Source organism: Delphinus delphis, chromosome 2 (genome assembly GCF_949987515.2).
Source record: "Delphinus delphis chromosome 2, mDelDel1.2, whole genome shotgun sequence".
In the NCBI taxonomy this organism is placed as follows: domain Eukaryota; kingdom Metazoa; phylum Chordata; class Mammalia; order Artiodactyla; family Delphinidae; genus Delphinus; species Delphinus delphis.
In genome coordinates, this window is record NC_082684.1 from 38,397,639 (window position 1) to 38,414,191 (window position 16,553).

Genomic DNA, 16,553 nt, shown 5'->3' on the forward strand with positions numbered 1-16,553 from the left:
TGCAGTAGTTCTATGAGACATGTTTTGACCCTAAAAAAAAAAGGTGTATGCTAATAATCAGCAAAGTGTTTTTCGATCTTCCTAATAGACTGCGAAGAGTTCTAAAAGCAGCCAATTCTACATTCACATATTTATAGCCAAGGCAAAGAAGGAATGCTTTCACTGCTGTAGGTGTTGCCAGGGACCTGCCTTTGCTTGAAAACCAGAAATTTTCACTGTTAGCTTTAAATAAACTGAGAAAGAGAATTTCAAAGGTGAGGGAGATGAAAGAAGGATTTGAAAAGTTATTACTTTAAAAACAGTGGTTTTCAGCTGTGGTCACACATTGATACCACATGAGCTGCTTCTATAAAATACAGATACCTTGTAGTGGAAACACACCACCACTACCACCACTATCATCAACAACAAACTTTTTTGGAACCCCTATTTTGAATACAGTAATAAAGTAATTGGAATGGTCAGGTATTTAATACTTATTTTAGCTCACATGTCAGTTTCTTATTTGCTTATTAACATGGAACTATGTTGTGTAACCAACATGGTATACTTGGGTTCAGTTCATAGTACATGAAGCCTAATTTTCTTATCTGATTCATTGTAAGGATTTATAGTGGTCTTCTTGTTTTAATGAAATATTGTTGGCTATGTCTGTGATTTTTTTTCTCAAGCGTCAAAAGCAATTCGTAATGGAAGCATAGTTCCACAAATAAAATAGGATTCTTTTTAGGATTTTTGAAATAGGTACGACAAAAAGGGAATGCTACCTGTTGTGTCTATGTTTAGAAGTAAAGTTGGTGGCACGGGTTTAGACAGACCACATGGACAGGCTATTAGGCATTTTACCACATGTGCTAACATACCACACTTTAGTCCTTCAAGGCTAAGTCAACTTAATATCTTAGTGCTAAGCTCTTCTCAGTGCTGTGAGACTAATTTTCTGTAAATATATTCTCATATGCATATGCAGGTACAATTTTCATTGACTTTGTTGAAGTTTTGGAGGGTCGTTTGTGAGGGACTGACCGCATACTTGGATGGGGATGTGTTCACCTTAAGGAAGTTCTAAAGGATGAGGTGGAAGGGATCAAAGACCACATTTACATGCTCAATCTCTGCAGGTACCTTTATTTTTTGTGAGAATAGGGGAAATGGATGTAGAAGGGCTAAGTGTGTAATATTGTAGGGCATTTTCAGGTGAAAAGCATTGTTAATTTAGAAGAATATTTTTTCCATTTCCTTTGAATGGGAATAACCAGCTATAAATATTGTTCATCAGGAGCTCAAACAATGTTACTGCTTAGCTTCCAATTCAAAGATGACCATTTTATGGAAAATTTATCTATATACATTTAAACAGCTTATGTGTAAATAACTTATCAGCCCACATTTTTTTTTTTAAACCAATCTGCTTTCTTCCTGTGATATTGTGTCTAATCAATTTAATGTTGTGGGCCTTCTTTATTTCCTCGGTTGGCACATTTGCAGGTTGCAATGATTTTCAACAATTTCATTTGATTGGAGTCCCAGAGCACCAAACCCAAAGGACATTGGGCTCATGTTTTATTTCTTGTACCTTTGCTACTTTCTGCTTTGCAAAGTCTTGACTGAGTCAGGCCCCAAGGGAAGATGGGCTGATATTGGATCCATGACTGTACGCCCCAAACTTTAGATGGGATGGAACAATGAAAGCTCTTGATTAGGCAGGAAGGAACTTCTGCCAGTTATAAACAAATAAATAATCAATAAACAACCAGCCCTTAAAATCATAATGAGGGTGAGGGGACGGGTGTGTGTGTGTGTATGCATGCGCACGCGTGCACACATGTGTGCTTGTGTAACTAAATGTGTATAATACACGTTGACTGTTCTTTAGACACAGGAGAATCTTTGTCCCTTAATCTGTACTTGCATCCTCCCTTTACTGTTGAATTCTGTGCCCATTTTTCCATTACCTTTTTTTTTCCTTTTTTTTTTTTTTTTTGTGGTACGCGGGCCTCTCACTGTTGTGGCCCTTCCCGCCGCGGAGCGCAGGCTCCGGGCGCGCAGGCCCAGTGGCCATGGCCCACGGGCCCAGCCGCTCCATGGCATGTGGGATCCTCCCGGACCGGGGCACGAACCCATGTCCCCTGAATCGGCAGGCGGACTCTCAACCACTGCGCCACCATGGAAGCCCCTCCCATTACCTTTTGCACTTGTAAATTTTAAAATTATTTGGGTATGAACACCTTGGAGGTGAGAGTAATCATTTCCCCAACTTACTGATGAAAATTGATAGGAGGCTGTTGAGAGATGGTGATAGAAAAGCACGTGTGAGAAAATGACTAATGCTGAAAAGGAAAGAGAAGGACAATACAGTAAGAAATGCAGCTGCCAAGAGCATCAACCATTTAGCTGGTCAGTACATTATTTCCTTGGGTGAGAAACATATTCTGGAAATTAAATTAATTCTAAGAGTTTTTCCAGAGCAGTGGAATCTGACCTTATGGAATCTTATCAAGCTGTGATCATTAGATCAGTTACTCTCCCCATTAAATGAATACTAACATCGGATGGGTGGGTTGTTGTGCTAATGACCTGCATGGTATTATATAACCACTTACCGATTCCTCATTATTTATGGTTATGATTCTGTGGGATCCCTCTCCTGCTGTTAGGGACGGCCTGTGCAGGACAGAGGTTTCTGTTGGAAGATAGATGACACAAGCATCCATTGCCTGGTTTGCTTTGGGATTCTGCGATGACCCTTAATTTTTCTAGTTTACATTTATTTTGAATGTCTATATATATTTTTCCTTCATCTAAGTTACTAAACATTTAGATTTTCAGGTGGCTTGGATTTGGGAGGTGGGTAGCTTTGAGTTGTTAAAATCTAGTGTTACTGCATGTGGTCAAAATGTACTGCTTGTCTGATTTCTTCTTTTTGTCATTTATGAGATTTTCTTTATGGCCTAGTACCTGATACATTTTACAAATGTTTCTTTTTTTTTAACATCTTTATTGGAGTATGATTGCTTTACAATGGTGTGTTAGTTTCTGCTTTATAACAGAGTGAATCAGCTACACACAAACGTTTCTTTAAAAAGAATATTTGTATTGCTACTGGGACTGGTTCCATAGACATTAAACTTGTATCACTGGAACCTTCTGCACTACTCAGAGTGTTCCTTCTCTGATCCTGGCTGGTCCTACCTTTTCACATTCTACTTTTTTTATATCCCACTGGGTCTAGGGAAATGAGGGCAAGGAGGGTGGGAGCAGCACAGCTATGTGGGCCAGTCTGAGGGCCAAACATTATAGGAAGAGCCCTATGCTTGGACTGTTGTGAATTAGGTCATCTTTCAGCACGAATGAAAACACAACTTAAAGAAGTTGTTATAAGGGAATTGGCTCTTTCAGGACTCCATTCCCCTTTTTTCTTTTGGTCAGTCTTGATTACTTAAGTTCTTTAATTTAGGTGAAGCAAGTTATTTTAGAGGAATTTAGTCTGTGACAAAGGATAAAGCATAGCTTGTTGCTGTATGTGTTCATTTCTGGGGAATGGGCTAGAGGGGCTCAGCATGATACTTTATAATGAGGGCATGTTGGAAATGAATTGGCTGATTTCTTTCCGTTTCTTCCTCTTTTCTCTTTGTACATACCCTCTTTTCTGGAATATGGTATTACTCTTGTGTTTCACTGAGGTTGACTGTTGCACAGTGGTGAAGAGTTCAGGCTCTGGAGCCAGTTTGCCTGAGTGGGAATCCTGTCTCCACTGCTTATTAGTTCTAAGACTCTGCGCAGGTCACTGACTCTCTGTGTCTTGGTTTTCTCATCTGTTAAATTGAATAGTACCTACCGCATAGGGTTGTTGTCAGGACTAAATAAGATATAATATATGTAAAGTGCTTAGAATAGTACCCAGTGCTCAATAAATGTAAGCTATTATCATTATTCCATTGGTTAGGTAGATAGCCTGCCTCACATTTGTCTATGACATTATATCAATTTGGATAAATAAAGAATAAATTTCAACTGTCTAACATTAAGAAAAAGAACTAAATGTTAACTGCCTGAATTTTTTTAAGTAGCCAAATGTGAATCTCTTGAGTATCATTGCAGTGACCACAAAGAGTAATCATTGTTGTCACTGCTTAAATGATGGTTTGCTTTTTGGAGGAAAAGCTATCATTTATAGATGCTTTTATATATGCTGAGTTAAGGAGTTCTCCATGTACATGGTCTGATTTTTTAAGCATTATTAAAGTTACTGTATCAAAAATAGGATTAATTAAAATTTGTCCTGAAGACTTTAATGTAACATTAATAAGGCTTTTCTTGTTCCCTGTGCAGTGTCAAAACTCCCCTTCAGATTTGAGGTATGGAATCTGATTTAGAACTTAGAAGACTTCAGTAATTAACCATGATGGTCGTGTACATATAATTAGCCATTGGTTAACGATATACAGTCATGTTGATGAGCAGACTTGTTTAGTTTTTGTTTGTTTATGTAAATACCTGAAGCAAATAGCAATTAAAGGGAAAGCTTGGTTTGTCTAAATTTAGTTCTTATAAAGCTTAAAATGTTTCGGAAGTGATGAAGTCTAGGGTCATAGAATAAGACATATGTCATGGCTGAACTCAAATCCCCAATTCTTTGACTATAAGATACATTAGGCCTTTGGGGATTTATGGGGTGGAAGGGGCAACTCATTGGTTGAGAATAATTTCTAAATATGTAACTTCTTTTTGCTGAGAGTAGCAGTGGTGCTATATACCTTTAAAAACATCGACTACTTCTTGTTCCCTTATATCTGGTAGGGAAATGCTATACTTTCAGATGCCCATTGCACCTCATCTAGGCTTACCCCAAAGTTGATGTCAGTAGGTGGTGTTTGGGGGGAATTATCCATGAGGTCCTGGGTACATGGGCTGGCGCTTGGGTTGTGGGCTGTGGGGAGGCAAGGGGGTTGTGGAGAGGAGTCATGTGGATCCTGTGACTAGGAATCTAGCCCTCTCTCCCTGCTGCTGGTGGCTGTAAGATGGGTGCTGTTAGCCGTTGCACTTACCTCCAGGGAGCAGGTGGCCCACACTGTGAGGCCACTGTAAAGCACTTACTGGGAGGCTGGCAACTGAGGATGGTAGCAAGTGACAGGTCAAACATTGTTCAAGTCCTTCTTGAGTCGTACAGAAGCAATGTGGGAGTGTGGTTAGAGACCCAGGTGCTGAGCCCAGCTTCATAACTCATTCACTGTGGGACCTCCATGATTGTCTCTAATTTTCTCTGTGAAAAATAGAGAATAATAAAATGATGCCACCTGCTTACCTCAAAGAGTGTTCTGAGGATTAATGAGTTAATCGCCTTGGATGAAGGCAGCAGAGGTTCTCTTGTTATAATTTCATCACCTTTCCAGAGAAGCTCCAGTTTGGTGGAATAAATAAAGTAGTGGAAAGAAGATAGGAGCGGAAAGAGCTATCGACAACTTACTTGGTGTCTTTCAAGTCTAACTGTAGGTCAGGTTTCCATTCTCGCTGGGGAATTTTAGTGTAAAATTTCTACATATTTTTTAGAAACGACACCAAACCAAATGTCTGACCTGCTGCCTGTAGGAAAAGAACAGATGTTTATTCTGAGAACATATTAATAAAAATGTTAGTGGTTTTCTCCCACCATAAAGGAAGAAGATGGGTCAAAAGGGAGAGCCTAGATTTTAGTAGAGTTCGCTCGCATTGTTCCATTACTGATGTGCCCTTTTTGAGAGAGTTGGTATTGCTTGATTTTGTTGATTTTTCGAGTTTCTTTGACAAAGAAGCGTCATAGATATCAAGCCAAAACAAAACAAGAAATATAAACTCACACACCCAACAGTTGCTTTAAATACCAAGGATGTCAGCATGAAATTAAAATGAATCAACTGACATTTCTGCTTCGAAATTTTTTTAGTAAAATTAATTTAAACCAACAGTGGAAACTTCTGTGTCTACCTTATAATGGAAAGTTTGACCTTTTTCAGTGTTTTTGGCTTAAGGGTGTTGACATTGGGGTGTTTTTGGTTAAAATTTGCTTCAACTCTCTAACAGCTCTTGGGATTTTGGTCAATCTTCGGTGGCTGAATAGCAAATGCTGTCAATTGTGTTGGTACCATGTAGTTTCCAAAGACAAGGTCTCTGAAGTAGTGGATATGGTATCCCCTCCTGCCCATGTGTAACTGTTTAAAAGAACACTGTTGTCATGTGAATTCTTATTTTTTTGAGCTTGCTTTTGAAGTTAACTTTCACAGAGAATTCCTGTTACCTAGAAATTGATGACAGACTTACACCATTTCCTTTTTTTTTCTTAGACGTTCCATCCTCAGAGCAGCCTGAACTGTTCCTAAAGAAACTTCAGCAGTGCTGTGTCATTTTTGACTTCATGGACACGCTATCTGATCTTAAAATGAAAGAATACAAGCGCTCCACTCTTAATGAACTGGTGGACTACATTACAATAAGCAGAGGCTGTTTGACAGAGCAGACTTACCCTGAAGTAGTTAGAATGGTGAGTTTCTTTTTTTCGCCGCGGACACATTTAAGCACCTTCCTTAGGGACTCACAGGTGTATTTACTGCAGGGTCAGGTCACTGGAGGTCACCTCCACAAATGAGAGCCAACCTTCTGAGAGCTAAGCACAAGTAGTTGGCACAATACTAAAATTTGAAGAGCATGATTTCATGAGAATGAAATCCAGAACTTTTCACCTACAACAGTATTGGAGGAATCAGTGATTTCAAAATACGAAGAAAGATTGCCAGGGTGTTACTGGATTTCTGGCATTGGGAAAAGAAAAGACACAGGAGAATCAACAAAAGTTTTAGATCTGTGTTTGAAAAATATTCAAGCCTGTTGGATGTCTTGATTTTTTTTTCTTCTCCCTATTCACTGTGGTATATTAGAAATGGCTTTAAGCTTAATGAAATCGTGATATGTAGAATCTAGGTAAAGCCTCTCCTGGCTTTATAAACTACTCATTCTCTTTATAATCTTAGAAACAGGAGTGATGTCTTTCATTATTTTTGAACAGCGTCTTGTAATTTGTGTGGTCGTTAAGAGTTATGAGAAGAACCATTATTAGCATAATATGAGTAATTATGTTCTTATTGTGTCAATAATTATATTAGTTTTTCAGAAGCTGAGCCAAAATACAGTTTTCTGTTAGATTTCTGTGGGAGGGTTGCCTTCTTTGGCATCCTAGAAGATCTTGGATCTAGAGAGCACATGATATCTGGAGGAAGTGGGGCTGGTCTACTAACTCGAGAAGTTATGCTGAAGAGATCCAAGGGGGTCAGTGCATCATGGGAAGCCCACTGGGGAATCTCGCCCACCCTCTGTGTACTGCTGAAAATGTACTTAGCCTTTCTTTTTCACTTTTATCACTTGTATTCAACAAATGCAGAAAAGAGACATCTGTGATGGGGTAGTTATGGTTAAAAATGAATAGTTCAGATTTGGGAAGGGACCTGAATTATCACAACTTGAGAAACTATGACAGATATATGAAGGTCATTTCAAAACAATGTCCAATATATTCCTCAGATCCATATTGGAGTGTATATTGCATTTGTTAATTTATAGGAACGTAAAACAGGGTTTGTATGCTAACTGTTTATATTGTGGTTCTTGAGCAGTGGCTCTCAACCAGGGGCGATTGCCCTGCCAGGGCCCCTTGGCATTGTCTGGAGACATTTTTGGGAGTCACAACCAGGGGTGGGAGGAGGGGTGCTACCAGCATCTAGTGGGTAGAGGCCAGGAATGCTGTTAAACATCTTACAATGCACAGGACAGCATTGTACAACAATTTTGTAGATTGTTCTACAACAAAGAATTGTAGATAATTCTACAACAAAGAATTATCTGGCCTCAAATGTCAATGATGCCACTGTTGAGAAACCATGCTCTAGAGTTTGCATGTTCTCTAAACCTCTTACCGTGATACTTAGGATATTCTCTAGTCTACCTGCCTTCTGCAGAGCACAGTCCCTTGGTTTTAACCTACCCATGTCCTCAGCTGACAGAGGTATCCACCGTTTATAAATTTCTTCTATATCTTTCCATGGATAGTCCGTGAATATTGAAGCATATACAAGCATATATGTATAAATGTTGTTTTTTGTAAACACACAAATGGTAGCATAGTATACACACTCTCTGTGCCTTGCTTTTTTTACTTAGCAGTATATAATGTACATCAGTACATATAAAGCTGCCTCATTCATTCTATAGCTGCATTTCGTTGTGTGGATGTGCCATAATTTATTTAACCACGACCCCATGGATATCCTCGGACACACCTCAGTTCGCCCTTCTGCGAGAACATCTGGGTATTTGTGGATTTGTTTTGTAATAGCCCTTTTCCCTGTTCCTGGACCTTTGTGAATTCCCTGCCCTCCTGCCTTTAATTCTGATTCACCCCTTCCTTTCAAGGTCTGGCTTACAGTGCTACCACTGGTTCCTGAAAAGCCCAGAGTTTTCCCTTCCTTCACTTCTACCACTTCTTGGCAACTCACCCTTTTAGAATTTGTTCATTTGCTGCTATTTAATCCTTTCGCACGTTTATCTGATTTTTCTAATTAGGCTGTAAGTACTCCTAAGCAGGAACTGTTCCGAGTTGTCCTGCACATCTCTGTGGCCTCTGTAATACCTCGTAGCCCAGGCCTACCTGGAGATTGTTGAATGAATAGATGAATTTCCTCTTAAAATAGGGGCATTTTAGGCTCTCAAATTAGGATGAAAATATTGGATGTCATTGGATTATATTCAGCTTTAAACCCAGTAGCTGGCATAATCCAAAAACCCATTCATTCCTGTGAACCAACTTGGTCCTAAACCAGCTTGAGTCTCTCAGAGGAGACCATTTTCTCTTCTTATCACCTCCCCCCATGCCCCTCTACCCCAACAAAAAAACTTTAAACAAAAGACTCCTGGGCTTCCCTGGTGGCGCAGTGGTTGGGAGTCCGCCTGCCGATGCAGGGGACGCGGGTTCGTGCGCCAGTCGGGGAGGATCCCACATGCCGCGGGGCGGCTGGGCCCGTGAGCCATGGCCGCTGAGCCTGCGCGTCCGGAGCCTGTGCTCCGCAGCGGGAGAGGCCACACAGTGAGAGGCCCGCGTACCGCAAAAAAAAAAAAAAAAAGACTCCTGTCATTCGTGTGGGAATGTGTACTTTAAAATGTACTTAAGCCCTACTTTAGGAAGTATTGAATCTGTAGCATGCATGCTATTCTAGGGCATTAGATAATTGACTTTCTGGGTGATAGTTTAGGGTTCTCAGAGGTGTAATTTATTTTTCATATTTTGTGATTTGTGAAATTGCTACCTACTAATTTTGCATGGTTCCTAGACAAAATGGCATTTATAGAGAAGGAAGTAGCGTGGCAGTGTAGAAAGAGAAAGGGCTTTGAAACCACACAAACCTGGGTTCAAATGCCAACTCCGGCCACACTTACTTGCTTCATCACTGCGGACAGAGCCCTCCATCTTTGGAGTCCTCAGTTTTTGTGAGGTGCTAAGAGGTGTGTGGCCTTGGGGGAAGGGCAGCCACAGTCCCTCCTGCCCTGCTCCATGAATAGTCCACCTGAGGAAGATCCTGCTTTGTTTGTACATCAAGGTTCTCACCACCTCAGACACACATACAACCTAGTAAACAGGGATTTATGTCTCTTTAAGAAGGGTTGGAACCAAGTCCTTACTTGCCCTCTACTCCCTTCTGTTTTGCCACGTGTGAGCCCCTTGTGTGTAGAAATCCTGGTGCTATTACTGCTCGCTTTCCTCATCTGTAACGTACCTACCTTTTGGGTATTTTGTGAGGATTGGCGATGATGTATGTAAAGCCCTTAGAACAGTCGCTAACACATGGCAAGCATTTAATCAATGATACTGTTACTGTATTTTGTGATTTCGTTATTAGATACTTGACTTTATAATCATTGGGGGAACCCAGAGTTCCTGTTTGTGGACTTAAAATGCTCTGTTAGCTCGATATGCTGTACCCCATTGCCTCAGTGGTCCTCAAGTTCTGTAATTCCAATCCTGCCTGTTGAATAGTTACTGTTCCCACCTATTCCTCTTTCTTATTACTGTAAAATGAAACTACTTCACTAGGATTAGTGAGGGAAATGGTAGTGCTTTTAATGAAATATCAATGAAGCGATAGCTAGGTTTTACAAACCAGGATGAGTCATGACTTAAGATGGTATGTTCTGATGTCAGTATTATTACCAAAACCTGATGGGACTGTACTTTGAGAGTTGCTATGCCTGTTCGGGTAAGAAAAGAGTAGAAGATGAAAGTAATCTATGAGTGTGGAAACCATTTTTAGCATTTATATAAAGTCTAGACACCACCTACAGACTCTTAGAATTAAGAAAGACAAATAACTCTTTATGTGTAAACAAAATTAAAAAAAATATAGCACCTAACTCACCTGCAGAAGGGTAGTGTGGGGTAGTGGAAAGAGCCCCAGATAGAGAAAGTAGAAGCCACTGTCCTCATTTCTCATCTTCCACTTAATCAGTGGTGAGACTTGGGTTCCTCTCTAAGCCCCAAGTCTCCGCTTGTAAATGGAGGGAGTTGGTGGTGGTCTCTCACATCCTTCCAGCTCTGAAGAATACCAGCTCTTTCGTCAACACAGTGTAAGAAATTTAGAATGCATTCTGCCATTCTTTTTTTTTTTCTTTTCTATTATTATTATTATTTTTGGCCACGCTGCATGGCATGCAGGATCTTAGTTCCCTGACCAGGGATCGAACCCGTGCCCCCTGCAGTGGAAGCATGGTGTCTTAACCACTGGACCACCAGGGAAGTCTCTGGATTCTGCCATTCTTAGAGTTTACAGAACACTGTCCAGAGTAGTTGCTTCTGCTCTGTAAGTGGTTTCTTCCATGTGTTTCTTTCTCATGGGGTCACATCTGATGGAAAAATGAGAACCGGGACTGTTAGTTCCTTAGGCTTTGGCACATTTTGCCGTGCATCATCTCAAGTGTCAGGCTTCTGTCTTTGAGGCAGTATTTTTACCACATTATGCTCATGTTTTGTCTCTGATTCTGTTGCCATGCATCCATTTAAAAGATTTCTTAGAATTTCTAGCTCTCCAAGTAATCTTGGGTTAATTTTTTTTTTTTTTTTACTCAAACTTAAACTGTATTTTATACTCTTTATATTCACACATCTTCCTTTTCAAAACCATCTCTTTGGGGGATAGTTCAAATGTGAGAGGAAATCTTAACGGGTGAAGACATCATTTTAATTAATTCCAAGTAATGTTTATTGAGTGATTTAGAGCCATGTTTTTACATTTTGATGATTAAAAAAAGACAGGACCCTGCTCTGTCAACAGACTCACAGTCTGGTAGAGAGGGCACTCATGTGAACAAATAATAAAATATGTCATACGTGCATTAATAGAAGTATGTAGAAGGCAGGGAAGGAGTAGAGCAAAAGGGGGGTTAATCCGAGGAGGGTAGGGGTGGTCAAGGAAGGCTTTACAAAGTGAGGAAAGCCCGAGTATTAAAAGGTGAAAACATGTTTTCCAGGGGCTGAAATCGTGTTGAAATGAAAAAGAGAATTACATGATGCAAAGGAATTCCCAAACCGCATGATATATTCAGAGGAACACAAGCAGTGTTGTGTTGTTACAGCATTAAGTGCGCGTGTGTGGGTTGATAATCATTGGAAAGTTGTAAGCAGGAGAGTGACACAGTCAGATTTGTACTGTATGGCAGTGAGTCAGGTAGATTGGAGGGGGCTGAACTTGAAGGCAGAGAGGAATCGATTAGGGGCCTGTTGTATCAGAGAAGTTGTTAAGAGGGCCTAAACCAAGCACGGGGTGAAAGTAGAGAAGATGAGGAAAGGATGGCATTTAAGACTCACTAGGAGGTAAAATTGAAGGCACGTAACATTTGCATTGATGTTTGGAGTGAGAGAGAGAGGAAGCAGTCTAGGATAGCTTTGGGAATTTGGTAGTCATGGTGCTCCTATTTGAGAAAGGTACAGCAGGAAGGGGAGCAGGTTTTTTGGGTGGAAGCTGGGTTGATTTTTGATGTGTTAACTTTGAGGTTACAGGAGTCCTAGATGGGAAAGTTGGAGATTGAGATTGGTAATTATTAGCATGAGAGTAGAGCAGGAGAGAAAGAGAACATTACTGGGACCCCAGGTGATGCAGAGAATTCTTGTGCTTCAGCGCAGTGGTTCGGGGGAGGTAGTATGCAAAACATGAGGAAGTTGAAATGACGGCTGTAGATAATGATCGCACGTACAGTGGTGGAATCTTGGGTGTACTGTCCTCATGAGAGTAAAACCCTATCACTTCTTTCCTGCACAAAGTATATCTTGTTGCACTGGTCATTTGCTGTTATTATTTTCATATTTTCTCTTTATATCTTGGCTTTTCTTGATTTCAGAGTCTGCCCTATTCCTACCTCATCTGTGGTTAAAGCTCTGTATATCTCAAACTGTAGAATATATGATTTTCCAAAGCGAATGTAGTTTTAAGATAAAATACGTTGTACAACTTTTTCTTCTTTTTTCTATTGAAATCTTTCCTTGAGTCCTTTATATTGTTTCTTGGCCACACATTAGCTTCGTTTTTTCCCACTCTCAAATTATGTCCTGTCACTTGGTTATCTAAGTGCTTTATCTTTTATACATTCTGTGACTTAACTGGAAATCACAGCTCTGGTTAGCCTCTTAATAGGATAATATGGTTTTGTAGAAAAATATGAAGTCGCAATTAAAGGTCTCAGAGTGTGCCTACACAGACTCTTAGGAATGCTTTGTTAACTTCATTGCATCCTCTCTCGGCTAAAGGATGGAGGATTTCTTTTCATAAAATAACAGCTATCTAAAGGTAGCCTTGGGAATGATAACTACCAGGGGGAATATGAAATTTCCATTTTTCATCCTCCTGCATCTGATAAGGAATATAACTATACATCCCCGGCCAGAATTTGCCTTGGAGGCGACTCTTTAGGCCCAAAGGAGATAAGATCTTTTGGTGTGAGCCACTGGATGTGGGATGGGGGAAGGTGGGCTGCTTACAAGATTGGAAATATAAATAATGGGAAAGAATTGAGTGACATCTGGGAAAGTCATTTAGGAAGTGATGAACTTATTGGGGAATTTTTATGGATAGGATAAGTCTAAAAGATAGGACCTAAGAATTAAATTAGAAAAAGAATTCCTTGGTACTTTGAAAAGAATTTAAGGTTATGATGATGAAGATTACCAAAAGATACTTTTAGAATGAGGTCAGGAAGAATTGCTGCTCAAGGTTAGGAACAGATTGTTACCATTTGTAATTTATCAGAGGGTAGAGAAACTGGCAGGCGCTCTGTCCTTTCCTTAAACTGTCACTCTGTGCTACTTCAGTTAATGCTCATTTAACAATATTCATTTAGCATCTTTGGGTGTCCGTCAGTTGGTTTCATGGGGGTCAGTGGACCTCCTGATGTTGAGTGCAAAATTCTGTGTTTTGCCTCTTTTTGTGGGAGAAGATCTGTAGCTTTTGATTAAATTTTCAAAGATATAATCTGACTCCAGAATGGTTTAAGCTCGATTTTTACATATGCAGTGCTCTGCTTGATGCTGCTCTGTTGGAAAATGTAGGATGAGATTGGAAAGGAGCAGGGTCTTCCCATTTATGGCAGTAACTAAAGATGAAAAATGAAGTTGTAAGAATGATTTCACCAATGAAACCATCTGGGCCTGGAGTTTTCTTTATGGGAAGTTTTCTGGCAGTGAATTCTTTTTTTTTTTTTAATTTATTTTATTAAAGGATAGTTGACTTACAATGTTGTGTTAGTTTCTGCTGTGCAGCAAAGTGATTCAGTTATACATCTATCTATCTATCTATCTATCTATCTGTCTGTCTATCTATATACATTCTTTTCCATACTCTTCTCCATCACAGTTTATCACAGGATAGTGAATATAGTTCCCTGCGCTATACAGTAGGACCTTGTTGTTTATCCATTCTATATATAATAGTTTGCATCTGCAAATCCATCCCTCCCAGACCCCCTCAATTTCTAAAATACATGTCTGACTATTCAGATTTTTTGTTTTACCTTGTGTCAATTTTTGTAGGTTTTTATAATGGTTATACAGTTTAGAATTGTGGTTGAATACTTAATCTTTAGAGGTTCTTCATAAAGGTGTGCACTAACAAAAGAAGGTCACCAGCACCTGTACACCTTCCATTGTTAGCAGCATAATAATCTGCAGCAACTACTGTGTGGATGAATTCAGTCTTAACAACAACCTTCTTTTGTATTATATATTATATAATTATATAATTTTATATTATATTATATTTTGTTATAGTATTATTATATATTATGTTATAGATGATGTAAAGGAAGTAGAGAGAGGTTAAGAAACTTGCCCGAAGGTACTCACCTGGGTAACTGGCAGAACTGAGGTTTGAACCCAGTCTTTCTGGCTACAGGGCCCATCCTCTTAACCGCTGTGCCATAATGCTCTCCTGGGATCAGTCTTTCTAATAGGAATGAAGACTAAAATCTCTAAATTTGGACTATTGCCTCAGTACTATGTTCTCCTCCTGAGCCCCTCTGAATAAGTCATAAGGCCTTGATGCTTTCCCTCTACCTTTTCCTTGCTTGTTATTTTATCAAATAATAGGCTCTGGGGTTAAATGTTTGTTTTTGCTTAAGAAACAGCTTCCCTTTCACTCCATCTCCCCGCACCACCTCACTATCCTATATATAATAACTACATTGCCTTTGTGTTATTCTCAAATTAACACTTTTTCTCTGCCCTACCACTCCTTCCCAGTAGGCAGGAGTACATGGTGATTGGAGGTGAGGAGGACCTCAGGAGGAAAGCTGTGTAGTTCAGAACTCTCCTCTGTTCCATCCTCGAGATGGTCGTATCCCTTAAGTTCATGTGCTCCCGCCATGCTACTTTTCTCTCTGCCCCACCGTTAGAAGCAGGCAAGCTATGTCAGCAGCCAAGGGATCCCTAAATTGTTTGGTTAGCTTGGATTGGAGCAAGGGAGTTAGATGATTTAAATGTCCCTCCATCTCTTGGGCTTCCCTGGTGGCGCAGTGGTTGGGAGTCCGCCTGCCGATGCGGGGGACACGGGTTCGTGCCCCGGTCCCGAGGGGCCCCTTTTCCACGGAGCGGCTGGGCTCGTGAGCCGTGGCCGCTGGGCTTGCGCGTCCGGAGCCTGTGCTTCGCGGCAGGAGAGGCCGCAGCGGTGAGAGGCCCGCGTACCGCCAAAAAAAAAAAAAAAAAAAAATGCCCCTCCGTCTCTATGTTGGCCCCTAATCCTTGGAAGCACTTAACATTTGTACAGCCTGCTTTTCCTTTTTGTGGTCCTCCCTGGGTCTGTGATGTAGATGGAATGACCTGGGCCACTTACCTAGCCGTGTGATCTTAGATGAGTCTTAATCCTCTTAAAGTTGTTACCCACTGTAACTTTATAAAGGTTGTTATGATGTTGTTACTGTTATCATTATTCATAGTACCACCTTTGCCACCTCTGCTAGACTTAACCTTTTTTGTTTGGATGGATTAATCAGTTTTTCTGGTTACAGTGAAGTCTTGCTAGCCTGAAAGCTTTTTTGTCTCTTTAAGATGACTTTCCATATCTTTGACTGTTGATTTTAAACTTTAATTCTCTCTGGGAAATTTTATTCTCAAGTCTTTTTTTGAGGGTGTGGGGAGAGCCCTGTTAATCTGCAGGTGCCCGTGTGTGTATAACTATATATATACATGTGTATATATGCTGCCCTACATAAAATTTTTCCTGATATTACTTGCATAGTAATGTCCACACGGTATTAATAATTTACCACTTCTCTCCTGCAAACATTCTCTCTTAAAATATCAGACAGGGATTTTAATGGGTTTAGTTTTAATTTAAACATTTTAAGGAGCAGATTTTTACTCAGGAAGCAATGAGCTACTCATGATTGCTGTTTGCTTCATTTACAAGCTGTAGTCCCTGTGGCTTAACTGCTTTACAGATTGTTCAGAGTTTTCAATATACCTAAAATGGTTTGACAGCTGTGACTTGTCTAGCACTGATCTATCCAATACTATCATTTCACGGAGATGAGAATATTCCCCTTCTTTCTCCTTCCCCCACGCCCCCAAGCTGGCAGCAGAGTTTTGCAGGATAAGTTACAGTATTGCATTCAAGTTTTGATTCCTCTTTTATCCCACCTTTTAATTTAACCTTGAAACTGAAAATATGGTTAGCGGTGTAAGCAATACTTCTGGAAAAATCTGCCAAGAAAATGGATGATATAATGATTGGGAAATACTGCCTGTGGTATATATAAGTGGGTCTTAACCTCTAGCGTAGGAATTGATGTTAGTTTATATGGCTCAGTCTTCTCTTTACTGAGGAGAGACAGAAATGAGAGAGAGGTATTTATTGGTTGATTCTCTAAGGGGAAAGCCGGTTACGCCACAGTGGTGCATTATTAGCAGGAAGAAACGGAGAAAATGAGTGTCCTCCATGTGGCATTCTCAGAGACAGTAATGCTTGAGGCAAGAATTTGGCAAGAAAACAACG

General features: G+C 40.1%; 1 protein-coding gene across 4 annotated transcripts in view; it reads left to right on the plus strand.

Moving 5' to 3' along the window:
• Positions 1-16,553, plus strand: part of PPP2R5E (protein phosphatase 2 regulatory subunit B'epsilon) — a 153,549-nt gene that overhangs the window by 70,587 nt on the left and 66,409 nt on the right. For all 4 annotated transcript variants that reach the window (XM_060004434.1, XM_060004435.1, XM_060004437.1 and 1 more), the window contains one exon: positions 6,321-6,517. In XM_060004434.1, the coding sequence (XP_059860417.1) occupies positions 6,321-6,517 (197 nt within the window). The remainder of the gene's footprint in view (positions 1-6,320; positions 6,518-16,553) is intronic.